At 40.9% G+C, this 15,237-nt stretch overlaps 1 protein-coding gene across 5 annotated transcripts in view; it reads left to right on the top strand.

Annotated features, from left to right (window-relative positions):
* Positions 1–15,237, top strand: part of secisbp2 (SECIS binding protein 2) — a 121,263-nt gene that overhangs the window by 50,559 nt on the left and 55,467 nt on the right. For 3 of the 5 annotated variants that reach the window (XM_087997150.1, XM_087997161.1, XM_087997156.1), the window contains exons 9-12: positions 4,271–4,402; positions 12,013–12,168; positions 14,231–14,363; positions 14,521–14,693. In XM_087997150.1, the coding sequence (XP_087853276.1) occupies positions 4,271–4,402; positions 12,013–12,168; positions 14,231–14,363; positions 14,521–14,693 (594 nt within the window). The remainder of the gene's footprint in view (positions 1–4,270; positions 4,403–12,012; positions 12,169–14,230; positions 14,364–14,520; positions 14,694–15,237) is intronic. The other 2 variants (XM_087997154.1, XM_087997158.1) reach the window with 2 other exon arrangements.

Here is a 15,237-nt window from a genome sequence, read left to right as displayed (position 1 = left end):
TAAAGCATCAGAATTTGAAAAAACAACATGCCAGTAGACTCAAAGGTATTGTAAAACTGGGAAGAGGCAGTCAAGTAAGAAATGAAAGAACGAAGAACAGCCCTTCGGTCCTTCAAGCCTGCACCAACACATTTTGTCCTTCCGTACTAAAACTGTCTTCACTTACAGGATCTATATCCCTCTATTCCCTTCCTATTCTTGTGTTCGTCTAGATATTTCTTGAATGCTGCTGCTGTCTGCTTTCACCACTGTCTCTGCCAGTGAATTCCAGGCACTTACCACTCTTTTGTGTGGAAAAACTTGCCTTGCATATCTCTTTTAACCTGCCCCCGCTCCCTCCCAACTCTAACACCTTGAACCTGTGTCCCCTAATAATTAACCCCTCCACCCTGGGAAAAAGCCTCATCCTTTCCACACTGTCCATGCCATTCCCAATCTTATAAAATTCTATCAGGTTGCCCTTCAACCTCCTATGTTGCAGTGAAAACAAACTCAGTCTATTCAACCATTTCATCATAGCTAACCCCCCCCCCCCCCACCCCCCCGCCCCCGCCCCCCCCTCCAGCCATACCAGGTAACATCCTGGTAAATCTTTTCTGTACCTTCTCCAAAGCATCCACATCCATCTAGTGGTGTGGCGACCAGAACTGTACACAGTATTCCAAGTGTGACCTAACTAAAGTTCTATGAAGTTGTAGCATGACCTGGCTATCCTTATATTTAGTGTCCCTTCCAATCAAGGCACGCATGCCATAAACCCCTTTTTTTAAACTACCTTATCTACCTGTGGTGCTGCTTTCAATGATCTGTGGATGTGTACACCCAAATCTCTCTGCATATCAATGCTCATGAGGGTTCTGCCATTTACTGTATAATTTCCACCTGTATTTGACCTTTCAAATGCATCACATCACATTAAACTCCATCTGTCATTTTTCTGCCCATGCCTCCAGTTAATCTATATTCTGCTGTATTTTCTGACAATCCTCCTCACTATCCATAGCTCCACCAATCTTTATATCCTCCACAAACTTACTGCTGCGTTATCCTCCAAATCAAAGAGTTGACATTGGAGTGATATTTCTCTCGGAATGAGTATCTGTTAAAGGATAGTTTTGGGTAACCGGCTGAAATCTTGTTATACTGTTTGTGTTAAGAAATAGAACAGTTCGGAATATGTGAATACCTACCTTTTTCTTGTGTATAACAAACTAATGTTCTTTTAGGCATCAGTTAGCACGTTTTTGTGGACAAAGTTTACAATGCAGTGACATCAACAAAATTGGTTCAGTTGCAAAGGTTATCACAAAGGATTGACCTTCTGAACCTGTCCCCTTGCCTCAGGTGACCCTCAGGTTAAACCACACCAGTTGTTTCTTTCTATTGATAGACCGGTATTATGTTCTAGTAAGACTATTGCAACTTTACCTTTTTAATGTTCTTTTGTTCAAGAACATTTGCAGCCTTATGTGAAGATGTTTTAGTCACTAACTACAATGGTGACAAATTGCAAAAAAGTTAAAATTTATTATCATCAAGACAGTTTGGATCTGGCTTGTCAGTATTGTCATAACAGCAGAGGTCCCTTGATTCTGATACCTCAGCTTAGTACAAAATCAAAAGTACAATTAAATCCCAGTCAAAAACTGTTCCACGTGATTTGCTTGAAAGGGCCAAATTTTGCAGTTGTAATAATGTTGAAACTGGCATTTGCTTACATTTTATTTGTGAAACTGACAGCTTCTACTTGTGCAAGGCTAAATGTGGGAATGTAGAGGTTTCAGCTAGTGATTTCTTGTTCTTCAATTAAATTTGCAATTGAAGATTTGCAGATAGCCATCTTTGCAAATCTCTGAAATGGCAACATTCCCTTTTAAATGATATCAGATTGAAAAACCTCTTGGAAAAAATACTCCTTGTGGACTTTAAATGGCATTCCAAGTCCGAAATACTGCTGAAGGCTATCCTTGTCTTGAAAAATTGGTCTTTGTACTGGAATGTCAAACTCCTCTGTTATGATATTTTTAAAAAATCCATGGTTTAACTTTGTTTTGAAGTTTGTGATCTCATTCCACAAGCAGGATCTTGTGCCTTCCTTTATAGTAGATTTAGAGAGGAGTTTGCATTTAAAGTCCCTTCCGGGAGCCTGCAAATAACCTTGTGTAGATTTACTTGTTGTGTCCCCTGTTTGGTTAACAGCAACTTAAGTGAGGTGCCAGCCATGGACTTAAATTGGGATGGAGGAGGGAAGACAGCCACGTATTTCACTTTCTGGTTTATTTCCTGAGGATTCTTCGTGATTATCTGCTTAACCTATTGGCAAATGTCTTTCAACTTTAAAGGCATCAGCTGGAATTTCATAGGGGCATAGGCTTTAATATTTTTAAATCTGTTTTATTGTTTATTGCTGCTCGACAACATGATGATATTGGGATTGTTTTGTTATCAGCAGCCTCTGTGGATTTGATGAACTAGTTGCTGTCTGGATGGTAGAAATAAAGCTTGCACCAGCCATCCTGTATTCTCAGTTCTCAAAAGACTGATGTTTTAGGGAAGGACAAGAAAAATGCATCAAAGATACTCTGTAGCTCTCTTTGAAGCATTGACATTAATGGAATAAAGGAGCTTGCTGCCAAACATTCAGAATGTCAATCAGTGGTCCATCAAGTTGTATTACAGTTTGAGACTCTATGACTTATTGATGAGTCTGAGTGGTGATGGTACAAAAGAAAAGGAAGCAAGTCCTAGACTTCACTACTGTTGCAGGACATCTGGTCCATGTGCTTAAAAATCTTCCAATTGATTATTGGCCTGCTCAGACACATGGAGTCTTGACAAAAACTTATGATGCTAAGTAGACAACATCCTTCAATCAAGGGACAGCAAATGATGACCCTACAGTGTAATATCATTGGACAGCCTCTTGTCTTGACATCAATTTCAAACTCATATCACGGAAGGGAAAATCCACACCACTGAGGTCAATAGATCTTCATAGACAAGTTTCTTCAAAGGTAGAAGCCAAGTATTGTCTCTTCAGCACTCATTGCAAAATCCAGGCCTTTAGTTTTAGGCATTTTATAACACTGAGTAGCCAGTGTTTTAATTTATAAATTGCTCCAGTAAATAAATTAATGTTTTTTAAAGGAGAAGGTTGTCATTCTCCGTAGATTTCATTTTGCTCTCTTTCTGCCTCCCTTGCACAACGGATGTTCAGCTCTCATGAAATTTTTTAAAAGTTGCACTATTTTCCCTTAATTTTTTAATATATTTCAAAATGGTATTTTAAGTAGCTCACTGTCGTAATGAAGGGCAGTAGTTGTTACTTGGCAGACAGCACAAACAGTAATAAAATTATCACTATTAACTTCTTTGTATCAGTGGGGCATCACCCATAAAAATGCTGAGTGTTTTAATGTTCCCACATGTCAAAAAGCACAAAAACAAGTATTTAGTGCAGTTGCTATCGACCTAAAGTGATTCTCCTCAGCATGTCGGCAATAACCTTTCCTGGTGGATTTAGGTTTGCAAGGCGCTAATGGAGGCATTGTTCTGCATCTTTACAGGATATGGAAACAGCAATATTTTCTGCACTTTTTAAAAGTGGGTGATAATTCCTTTGCATTCATGATTATGGCCTAACTAGGGAAGCGTATGCTGTGGTATTAGTAATTTTTCAGTTCTTCAAGAATTTACAGTGCACTCACATTTTAAATTTTAATGTAGCACAAAGAAAGACGGCACTTGTGGGCGGCACAATGGTTAGCACTGCTGCCTCACAGCACCAGAGACCCGGGTTCAATTCCTGCCTCAGGCGACTGACTGTGTGGAGTTTGCACGTTCTCCCCGTGTCTGCGTGGGTTTCCTCCGGGTGCTCCAGTTTCCTCCCACAGTCCAAAGATGTGTAGGTCAGGTGAATTGGCCATGCTAAATTGCCCGTAGTGTTAGGTAAGGGGTAAATGTAGGGGTATGGGTGGGTTGTGCTTCGGCAGGTCGGTGTGGACTTGTTGGGCCGAAGGCCCTGCTTCCACACTGTAAATGTAATGTAATCTAATCTAATCTAAAGACAACCATGTTGATAAGCGTGTGCTTTACCATTGTTCTGCTAATGCTTATGGCCCAGTTCTTGGGATCATTTTTCATTTGTTACACAACTATGAAATTAATTGACTTGTGTTTTTCAAATTTTAGTTGAATAATTGTGTAATTTATCACAGAATATTTACATGAAACTTTAAATAAATCTAACTAATTCCTCTTGACTTTGTAGGATGACAAAGAATTTCCAGATTTGACATCTGCAGTAAGCAGTTCTGACAAAGCCAACAATGCTGGAGAAGAGACGTCATTTAACAAACCGGTTAGCAGAAATCAACTGGACACAAAGTCTTTAAGAACTGAAGTAATATTTATGGACTCAGATCCTATTAAGATACATTTCAGTTTATTGATGGACTTTGGAAAACAAGTAACACTTGTTTATTAGGCAGTACTGAATTATGAGGAGAGACTGAATAAGTTAGGACTGTATTCAGTGGAGTTTAGAAGAATGAGGATCTCGTAGAAACCTGTAAAGTTCTAACAGGACTAAACAGGGCAAATGCAGAAAGGATATTCCTGATGACTGAGTCTCCAGAACCGGGGATCATAGTCTAAGGATATGGGATAAGCATTTGGGACTGGAGGAGAAATTTCTTCACCCAGAGAGTGGTGAGTCTGAGAAATCTTCTGACAAAACATTTGAATGTTTTCAAGAAGGAGTTATATGTAGTTCTAAGGGCTAAATGTATCGAAGGGTATGAGTTGACAGCTGGAGTACTGAGTAGGGTAATCAGCCATGATCGTAGTAAATAACATCACAGGTTAAACATGCATAGTCATTGAATAGTAGAGACTGTGTTCATAATTAACATTGTTGGAAACAGTCAAATTTAGAGAATTGTTAGGGGCAGAGGAGGTCAAGTGAATAGCTGTTTCAAAGGGAACTGGTACGGATTGACATGAGGAGCCAAATGGCTCTTCTTGCTATAAGATTTTGGGATGCAAAATTCAGTTCAGTGTTCTTCCATTTGATTTGAAAGTAATGTACTTGTGAGCTGGCAACTGCAGACATTTTTCTTGTTAAATGGAAGAGGGCGGCCTATGTAAAGATGAGGCGTGAAGGTTCAATTGGGGCGATTGAGAGTTATAAGGTAGCCAGGAAGGACCTGAAGAGAGAGCTAAGAGCAGCAAGGAGGGGACATGAAAGATCCTTAGTTGGTAGGATTAGGGAAAACCCTAAGGCTTTCTAGAGGTATGTCAGGAATAAAAGAATGACTAGGGTAGGAATAGGTCCAGTCAAGGATAATAGTGGGAAGTTGCGTCTGGAGGCTGAAGAGATTGGGGAGACACTGAATGAATACTTTTCGTCAGTATTCACTCAGGAATAGGACATTGTTGCTGATGTGAATACTGAGTCACAATTAAGTAGAATGAATGGCTTTTAGGTATGTAGGGAAGAGATGTTGGAAATTCTGGAAAGGGTGAAAATAGATAAGTCCCCTGGACGTGATGGCATTTATCCTAGGATTCTCTGGGAAGCAAGGGAGGAGATTGCAGAGCCATTGGCCTTGATTTTTATGTCCTCGTTGTCTACAGGAGTAGTGCCAGAAGACTGGAGGCTAGAAAATGTGGTTCCCTTGTTCAAGAAGGGGAGTAGGGATAACCCTAGTAACTATAGGCCGATGAGTCTCACTTCTGTTGTGGGCAAAGTCTTAGAGAGAATTGTAAGGGATAGGATTTATGAACATCTGGATAGGAATAATGTGATCAAGGATAGTCAGCATGGTTTTGTGAAGGGCAGATCGTGCCTCACAAACCTTATTGAATTCTTTGAGAAGGTGACGAAGGAGGTGGACGAGGGGAAAGCGGTAGATGTGGTGGAAATGGATTTTAGTAAGGTGTTTGATAAGGTTCCCTATGGTAGGCTACTTCAAAAAATACGGAGGTATGGCATTGAGGGTGAGTTGGAGGTTTGGATTAGGAATTGGCTGGCTGGAAGAAGACAGAGTTGATGGTAAAGGTTCATCTTGGAGTGCCGTTACTAGCGGTGTTCCGCAAGGATCTGTTTTGGGACCATTGCTGTTTGTCATTTTTATAAATGACCTGGAGGAGGGGCTAGAAGGTTGGGTGAGCAAGTTTGCGGATGATATGAAAGTCGGAGGAGTTGTTGACAGTGAGGAAGGATGTGGCAGGTTACAGCGGGATATAGATAAGCTGCAGAACTGGGCAGAAAGGTGGCAAATGGAGTTCAATGTAACTAAGTGTGAGGTGATTCACTTTGGTAAGAGTAACAAAAAGATGGGGTACTGGGCTAATGGTCGGATACTTGGTAGTGTGGATGAGCAGAGGGATCTTGGTGTCCATGCACACAGATCTTTGAAAGTTGCCACCCAGGTAAATAGTGCGGTGAAGAAGGCATATGGCGTACTGGCTTTTATTGGTAGAGGAATTGAGTTCCGGAGTCCTGAGATCATGTTGCAGTTGTATAAGACTCTGGTGCGGCCACATCTGGAGTATTGTGTGCAGTTTTGGTCGCCATACTATAGGAAGGATGTGGAGGCACTGGAACGGGTGCAGAGGAGGTTTACCAGGATGTTGCCTGGTATGGTAGGAAGATCGTATGAGGAAAGGCTGAGGTACTTGGGGTTGTTTTCATTGGAGAAAAGAAGGTTTAGGGGTGATTTGATAGAGGTGTACAAGATGATTCGGGGTTTAGATAGGGTTGACCGTGAGAACCTTTTTCCACGTATGGAGTCAGCTATTACGAGGGGGCATAGCTTTAAATTAAGGGGTGGTAGGTATAGGACAGATGTTAGGGGTAGGTTCTTTACTCAGTGAGTCGTGAGTTCATGGAATGCCCTGCCAGTAGCAGTGGTGGACACTCCCTCATTATGGGCATTTAAGTGGGCATTGGATAGGCATATGAGGATAGTGGGCTAGTGTAGGTTAGGTGGGCTTGGATTGGTGCAACATCGAGGGCCAAAGGGCTTGTACTGCGCTATATTCTTCTATGTTCTATGTTCTCCTGGTGTGATTACATTTAATTTAATTACTTCAAATTAATATCATTTAAAACTGCATGCATTATTTAGTATAAATGCCTATTTTTCTGAGTGACATTGAACATTACAGAGCTGAAGTGATTTTCAAAGGTTATACTATTTGTAGCAAAGCTCTCTACATTAACTAGCCATTGCTGTGGCTGTACATTTAGGGGCTTACCACATTAGTACGACTTCTACCCTTACCCATCAACTTGACTGTCTCAGACGGGCAGCATGGTGGCTCAGTGGTTAGCGCTGTTGCCTCACAGCACCAGAGACCCAGGTTCAATTCCAGTGTCGGGCGACTGTCTGTGTAGAGTTTGCACGTTCTCCCAATGTCTGTTTATTCTGGATGCTTCAGTTCCCTCCCACAGTCCAAAGATGTGTAGGTTTTGGGTATTAGATTAGATTCCCTATAGTGTGGAAACAGGCCCTTCAGCCCAACAAGTCCACACTGACCCTAATGCACCTAACACTCTGGGCAATTTAGCATGGCCAATTCACCGGCCCTCACATCTTTGTGACTGTGGGAGGAAACCGGAACACCCGGAGGAAACCCACGCAGACACTGGGAGAATGTACAAACACCATACAGACAGTCACCCAAGGCTGGAATCGAACCTGGGTCCCTGGTGCTTGAGGCAACAGTGCTAACCACTGAGCCACTGTGCCGCCCTTTAGTCAAGGATAAATACAGGGGACTAGGTCTGGGTGGGTTACTCTTTGGAGGTTTGGTATGGACTTGATGGGCTGAAGGGCCTGTTTCCTGTAGGGATTCTAATTCTAATCTTAAGTGTGAACTTATAATTCTTTGAAAAGGTGACGAAGGAGGTTGATGAGGGGAAAGCGGTAGATGTGGTATATATGGATTTTAGTAAGGCGTTTGATAAGGTTCCCCATGGTAGGCTACTGCAGAAAATACGGAGATATGGCATTGAGGGTGAGTTGGAGGTTTGGATTAGGAATTGGCTGGATGGAAGAAGACAGAGGGTAGTAGTTGATGGCAAAGTTTCTTCATGGAGTGCCGTCACTAGCGGTGTTCCGCAAGGATCTGTTTTGGGACCATTGTTGTTTGTCATTTTTATAAATGACCTGGAAGAGGGGTTAGAAGGTTGGGTGAGCAAGTTTGCGGATGATACGAAAGTCGGAGGAGTTGTTGACAGTGAGGAAGGATGTGGCAGGTTACAGCAGGATATAGAGAAGCTGCAGAGCTGGGCAGAAAGGTGGCAAATGGAATTCAATGTAGCTAAGTGTGAGGTGATTCACTTTGGGAAGAATAACAAAAAGATGGGGTACTGGGCTAATAGTCGGATACTTGGTAGTGTGGATGAGCAGAGGGATCTTGGTGTCCATGTACACAGATCTCTGAAAGTTGCCACCCAGGTAAATAGTGCGGTGAGGAAGGCATATGGCGTACTGGCTTTTATTGGTAGAGGAATTGAGTTCCGGAGTCCTGAGGTCATGATGCAGTTGTATAATTCTCTGGTGCGGCCGCATCTGGAATATTGTATGCAGTTTTGGTCGCCATACTATAGGAAGGATGTGGAGGCACTGGAACGGGTGCAGAGGAGGTTTACCAGGATGTTGCCTGGTATGGTAGGAAGATCGTATGAGGAAAGACTGAGACACTTGGGGCTGTTTTCATTAGAGAAAAGAAGGTTTAGGGGTGACTTGATTGAGGTGTACAAGATGATTAGGGGGTTAGATAGGGTTGACAGTGTGAACCTTTTCCCGCGTATGGAGTCGGGTATTACAAGGGGGCATAGCTTTAAATTAAGGGGGGGGTAGATATAGGACTGAAGTTAGGGGTAGGTTCTTCACTCAGCGAGTCGTAAGTTCATGGAATGCCCTGCCAGTAGCAGTGGTGGACTCTCCCTCTTTATGGGCATTTAAGCGGGCATTGGATAGGTATATGGAGGATAGTGGGTTAGTATAGGTTAGGTGGGCTTGGATCGGCGCAACATCGAGGGCCAAAGGGCCTGTACTGCGCTGTATTCTTCTATGTTCTATGTTCTATAATGCCTTTGCATCAAGACGAATAATGGGATTAATTATTTGCTTTGTTAAATAATGAGATTTTGAAGACCAAGAAGTAAACAGAACAATGATGGAGAAAATAAATGTATTAGAAACAGACCAGGTACAGAAATAGAGTAATAGACTTGTACAGTATGGAAATAGACCTTTTCAGTCCAACTCGTCCATGCCGACCAGATATCAAAAAATAATTTAGTCTCATTTGCCCATTTATCTCTTTCAACCACTCCTATAGCCATCCAGATGCCTTTTGAAATTTTGTAATTGTACCAGCATCCACCACATCTCTAGCAGCTCATTCTAAACTAGCATCATTCCCTTAGATCCCTTTTAAATTTTACTGTTCTCAGCTTAAATCTATGCCCAATAGTTTTGGACTCCCCCATCCTGAGCAAAGACCTTAGCTATTCACCCTATCCATGCTTCCTGTGATTTTATAAACCTCTATAAGGTCACCTTTCAGTCTCCAATGCTCCAAGGAAAATAGCGCCAGCCTATTTAGCCTCTACCTGTAGCTCAACCCTCCAACCTTGGTAACATCCTTGTAAATCTCTTCTGAACCATGTCAAGTTTCACAATATCCTTTCTGTAACAGGGCGCCAGACTTGAATGCGCAGTATTCCAAAAGTGGCCTAACCAATGTCCTGTACAGCTGTAATATGACTCCATAACTATAGTACTCAAGGCACTGACCGATAAAGGCAAGCATACCAAAAGTTGCCTTCACTATCCTATCAACCTGTGACACCACTTTAAAAGAACTATGAACCCGACTCCATGGTTTCTTTGTTCAGCAACACTCCCCAGGATCTTACCATGAAGTGTATACGTCCTGTACTGATTTGCCTTTCCAAAATGCAGCACCTCACATTTGCCTAAATTAAACTCCCATCTGATCAAGATCCCATTGTACTCTTTCTATCAACAAACACATCAACCTGGACCCAATATACCGGCCACTGCAGCGGACAGCTGGAACCGACAACCGGAAGCGGCAGAGACAAACCACTATAAATGCTGGAGGAAACATCACAGAAGCGCTTCGCAGGAGGCTCCCAAGCACTGAGGATGTCACCTAGACAGGGGATGAAACGTCTGCAACACAAACTCCCAGCTCGGCGAACAGAACCACAACAACGAGCACCTGAGCTACAAATCTTCTCACAAACTTTGAACTCTCTAACATCTTGAGAATCCTCTTGTCCAGGAAAAGTGCAGCAGTCAGTGAGGTTTTGTCAGTTTCTACACAGAAGGTAATGCGCTATCCATTGCAAATAGGACTTCTGACACTTCTTTTAATGATTATCTGGGTTGCTGACTGACACATTGTTATAATATATATCATGTGGTAATTCAGCAGCACCTGGCAGCAGCAAAATGTAGGACAGCCATGATGTCCATGTTGATGGAAGGGCAACTGTTAAATGCAATCTGCCTGCAATTTGAACTCTAGGACATGGTACTATCTACAAGATACACTGCAGAAATTCTCCAAAGATCCTCAGACAGCACCTTTGAAACCTATGACCATTTTCATCTAGAAGGACAAAGGCAGCAGATACGTGGGAACACCACCACGTTCAAGTTCCCCTCCATGCCACTCACCATGCTGTCCCTTCAATGTCACTGGAATAAAAACCTGGGTTTCCCACTCTAATTGGCATTGTAGGTCAACCCACATAGATGGACTGCAATGATTCAAGAAGGCAGCTCACCACCATCTTAGGGGCAACTAGGGACAGTCAGCAACACCAACATCCCATCAGTGAATTTTTAAAAATGTGGCAGCTTCCTGTGTAGTTACCCCGTGTGGATAGATGAGATGAGTTTATGTCCGAAGTATAAAGTGACCTGACACAAGCATGCAAAGTCATGTGTCCTGGAGCACCAGAGTGAAGTCCTGAAAGGATGTAATGATTGGTTCCAACATAGCCATGATAATGTGAATCTATTGATTTGGTAGTGTCAACTTGCATAAGTGAAGGGTGAAGGAGAACATTGAGCAAGTAGAGACTTTGTGTTAAAGACAGAGTTCAATGTAGGTCTGGAAAAGCAAGTGATGAATTACTGCTGCCACGTAACCACTCTGACTTTCATGTTGGGAGTTGGCAGTTGCTTTTTTTTTGAAAGGAGAGAATTTTGAAATGTATGAAAAAGAGAGTTGGACTGATAATGAGATGCAAATACATGGAAATAAGATCGTCACAGCTTATAATTTTCTGACCATGTCTTTTTAGAACTTGAGGGAATATAGGAAACGTTTTTCTTTTCCATCATATTTTTCTAACTTTCTCACCATTGGTCACACTGCAAGGGAACAGAAAAATTTCACACAAGGCATTTGTCAGAATGAGGCAATGCAGTATGACTGACGTTCTGCTGTATATTTGAGTTCAGTTTTTACTCTTATTGGTTTTGAGTAAGGAGTACTGACAGGATGGAATGCTTATAATTTAGTCTCTCAGCTGAAGTTTAAAACACTAATGTAATTCAGAGTTGAATTAGAATGCACCCCTACTCCATGGGCAGTTTGCTGGTGAGGATGTTAGGCAGGAAGCTGACAGGTGGGTACTCTGTGTCTTCCAGCCTCCATCTGATTTACAAACATGAGAAAACTGTCGATAGACTTCCTGCTTTGCTGCTGTTTGAGACCCTTTAAGTGACATCAACCAACAATAGTTTTTTTTCACTGTTCTGCATTCACGTCAATTAAGAGGGAATTGTGCAATCACTTCTTACGTGGCATTTTTTTTGTTTTATTCAGCTACATTATGCAAGATGACAAGGTTGCACGAACATCTTTGTGCTCAATGTAACCTACTGTAGTCATAAAATGTTTTTATGGCAACCTAAATTCATAAAATATTGAGCATTCTTCTTTACCTTTCAGTCATCAACGAATGGAGAATTGGTTATAAATATGACCAACTCCCACCCTATTGGTGGCAAACTGATCCCTTTGGACCAAAACCAGAAACCAGTCCAACTGCTAAGAAAAGAATCCAGTCATGAACCTGCATCCAGTAGTCCACAGAAGAAAGCTGTGGTTTGTTCAGAACTCTGATTTATTTCATTTGAATAACATTTCTGTGTACTGCGGAGGAAGACAGTAAAGATAGCCATGAGTGTTTAACTTAGTTTGGATCAGAAAAGAACTCAATCTTTAAGGCACAGGCATATTTATTTGATACCAATCTGAATTTGAAGTGTCTTTCAGCTCAGTTTGGGGGTTTTATGCTGTTACTTAAAAACATGTCCTAGTTTTCATATTATTATGAGCTCCGGTGATATTTTAAAGACTACAGTTACTTAGAATTGTGAAGAACAATATTTAGTGGGATGAGCAAAACAGACACTTGGAAAGGCCAGGGTCACATCAGTCTTGCCAAACTTGACAGCAGGGCACCATTGATGCTTTTTATGCCTATTTCATGTCTGGGCTGAACCAAGTACCAGTAGAAAGAGAACACAGCTGGCAACCACTGGGGGAGACCTCTGAAATCCGAGGTAAGCGAGGCTTAGTAACTAAGAAGATAACACTAGTGTAGAGACTGAAGGCTCCTTTTGAGAAACTAGAATGTAACGTCACTACTGTTTTAAGCCCAGATGGAATGCTGAAAAAGGAATTTAATTTTATGGATTGCACAGCTGTTGCCTTACTTTTAGTGCTGTGTCATATTATAAATCCGTTTTAAGCTATGATTTGCACAGGCAACATGGAAGTCCAAATAGAGTATGTTAATTAAGCTCTATTTCATCTCACAAGAATACTTATCCATCCTGATGTCAACTGCTTTAAAATTGGGAGATGGGTGCACAGCATGTTAGTATCATGTTCTTTTTATGTGTTTAGTCTTGTTTGATCCCCTGCTTCTCATTGGGGATACAGTGTTTTGAGTAAAAACTGACCTATCCCTCACCAGACAGAATAAGTACTAAGTTAAATGAGTTTATTGGAAGTTTTGGAAATCAGTTGGACGATAACTTATAGATTTTTGTCAGTTTGGGGAATATATTTTGATCAACGTCAAATCGGGATCTTGTGATTGAATAAGACCACAAGATATAGGAGCAGAAATTAGGCCATTCAGGCCATTGAATCTGCTCTGCCATTCAATCATGGCTGATACGTTTCTCAACTTCCGTTCTCCCGCTTTCACCCTGTAACCCTTGATCCCTTAGACAGTCAAGAACCTATCTATGTAATGTTCCTATAAATTTATACCTATTCTTGAGCCTATTTTGCACCTGAGTGAATCTGCCACAAAGTGTTTTAAAAAATCTGTACTTGGGTTTTTTTAGAAGACTAGTTAATTCTTTGTAACTGGTGCTACAAGTTGAAGTACAGGCTCAGAGCGGGTTCTATTCTGGAGTCTGTTTGCAAGTTTTATTATGATGCAGGACAATATAAAGTAGCTATTCATGAATACAGTAAACATTCATCTTTAGGATCTTTAAAATTGTATCCCTGTATGGGATCACAGTTGTAAATTGGACATGGTAAATTAGGGACCCCCTGTACCAGTAAAACCATCATAACTTTGGTTGGTGCCTACAGTTCCTTAGTCATTAAATTAGACCTCTTATATTGAGAAGCAACATTTGGAAACTAAAATAACTTCTCACTTTATTTAACTGAGCCTTATGGCACTTATTAGTCCATTTATTCCATTTCACATGCCATGGATTATTTGGATCCAAATTTCTTGACTCTTTGGTTATGTGACTCATTCTTGGGACTTTGTGGATATTTCTTGTTAGTGTCGCTTAAGTGCACTGATAACCAGTGGGGAGATATGACTTAATTCAAATTCACTTTCACTTTTCATAGACATCCTAGAGCTCCAAAGTACTGAACAATGATTACCTGCTTGTCAAATTTTCTTGATTCAGGATGGTTTGGCCCAGACATTGAAAGAAACTGAAAGTTGGAAATATTCCTACAAAAAAAGTCACAAATGTTGCAACAAATATGCTATAGTCTGATAGATCTTTTTAACTTTTAATAAATATATTATTAATAGTAATAGTAGTACTGCAAATGCTCTGATTAAAACAAATGTAATTGCCTAACGGATCTTGAAAATAACAAAAACTTGTTTTATTAGGAAGCTCCAAAGAAAGGTGGTAAAAAGAGTAAGGTACCCATGCAGCTAGATTTTGGTAACATGCTGGCTGTCCTAGAACAAAAGCAGCAGGAGAAGAAGTCCAAACACACCCCTAAGCCAATCGTATTTGCAGGTAAATATTGAAATTAGTCTTTTCCATGTGTCCTCTTCTAGCCTTATGGTATATCTTTAATCAGCTGATTTTTCTATATTTTGTGGTTTATGTATTATATACTTATTCCTCTTTGATATAATTTTATTTTTGTTTTGCTGTTTGTCTTGTGTTGTAGTTGGAGGGACATTTCCATTAGTTCCCAAAGAACCCACAACATCGAAAAGACAGCCCCAAGGCTCAAGTCAGGAAAAGGTTCCACATAATCCCTTGGACTCAAGTGCACCTTTGGTAAAGCGAGGAAAACAGAGGGAAGTTCCAAAGGCCAAAAAACCAACATCACTTAAAAAGGTTAGTTAGATGTAACAAGCTTCCAGTTAGATACCTACTTTTGTAGGTAGAGAAATACACAGATGATTTAGATTATTTCCTGTTGCAAGCTTAAAAATAAATCGTGCTTCTTTACTGTGTTATTTTCCAAACACCCAGATATTGTAGAATAGTGCTGAGCAAAGCAGCAGGAGCAATATGCCACTTTCCAAAATCTGGAAAAACGGCCATTTTTGTATGCCAGCAAACAGCACACTTTCTTGCAGAATCAGTAACCTGAATTCCTATGTATAAGCACATTACAGGATCATTCATGCACCTTGTTTTGTTGTTCTCCAGTTTGTAAAGATTTAGAAGTGTTATTGTAGTTGCTCCTGATAATAACTCTTAATGCCTATAATAATGAGAATTCAAATGCTTATATGCTGTAGGGAGGGATGAATGAATTTATTTTTAATCAGACAGTGTTATGTTCTTTAAACATCCATTTACTATCATACGTCAAAGACACCTGAGATGACTACCAGGCCACTCTGACGTTTTGGCATCATGGTAGCCCACAAAC

This window comes from Chiloscyllium plagiosum, unplaced genomic scaffold (assembly GCF_037043375.1).
Source record: "Chiloscyllium plagiosum isolate Xiang-an unplaced genomic scaffold, Cpla_swu_hap1 HiC_scaffold_2, whole genome shotgun sequence".
Taxonomy (NCBI): domain Eukaryota; kingdom Metazoa; phylum Chordata; class Chondrichthyes; order Orectolobiformes; family Hemiscylliidae; genus Chiloscyllium; species Chiloscyllium plagiosum.
The sequence above is the reverse complement of the archived record's forward strand: the minus strand, read 5'-3'. Positions and strand labels throughout refer to the sequence as shown.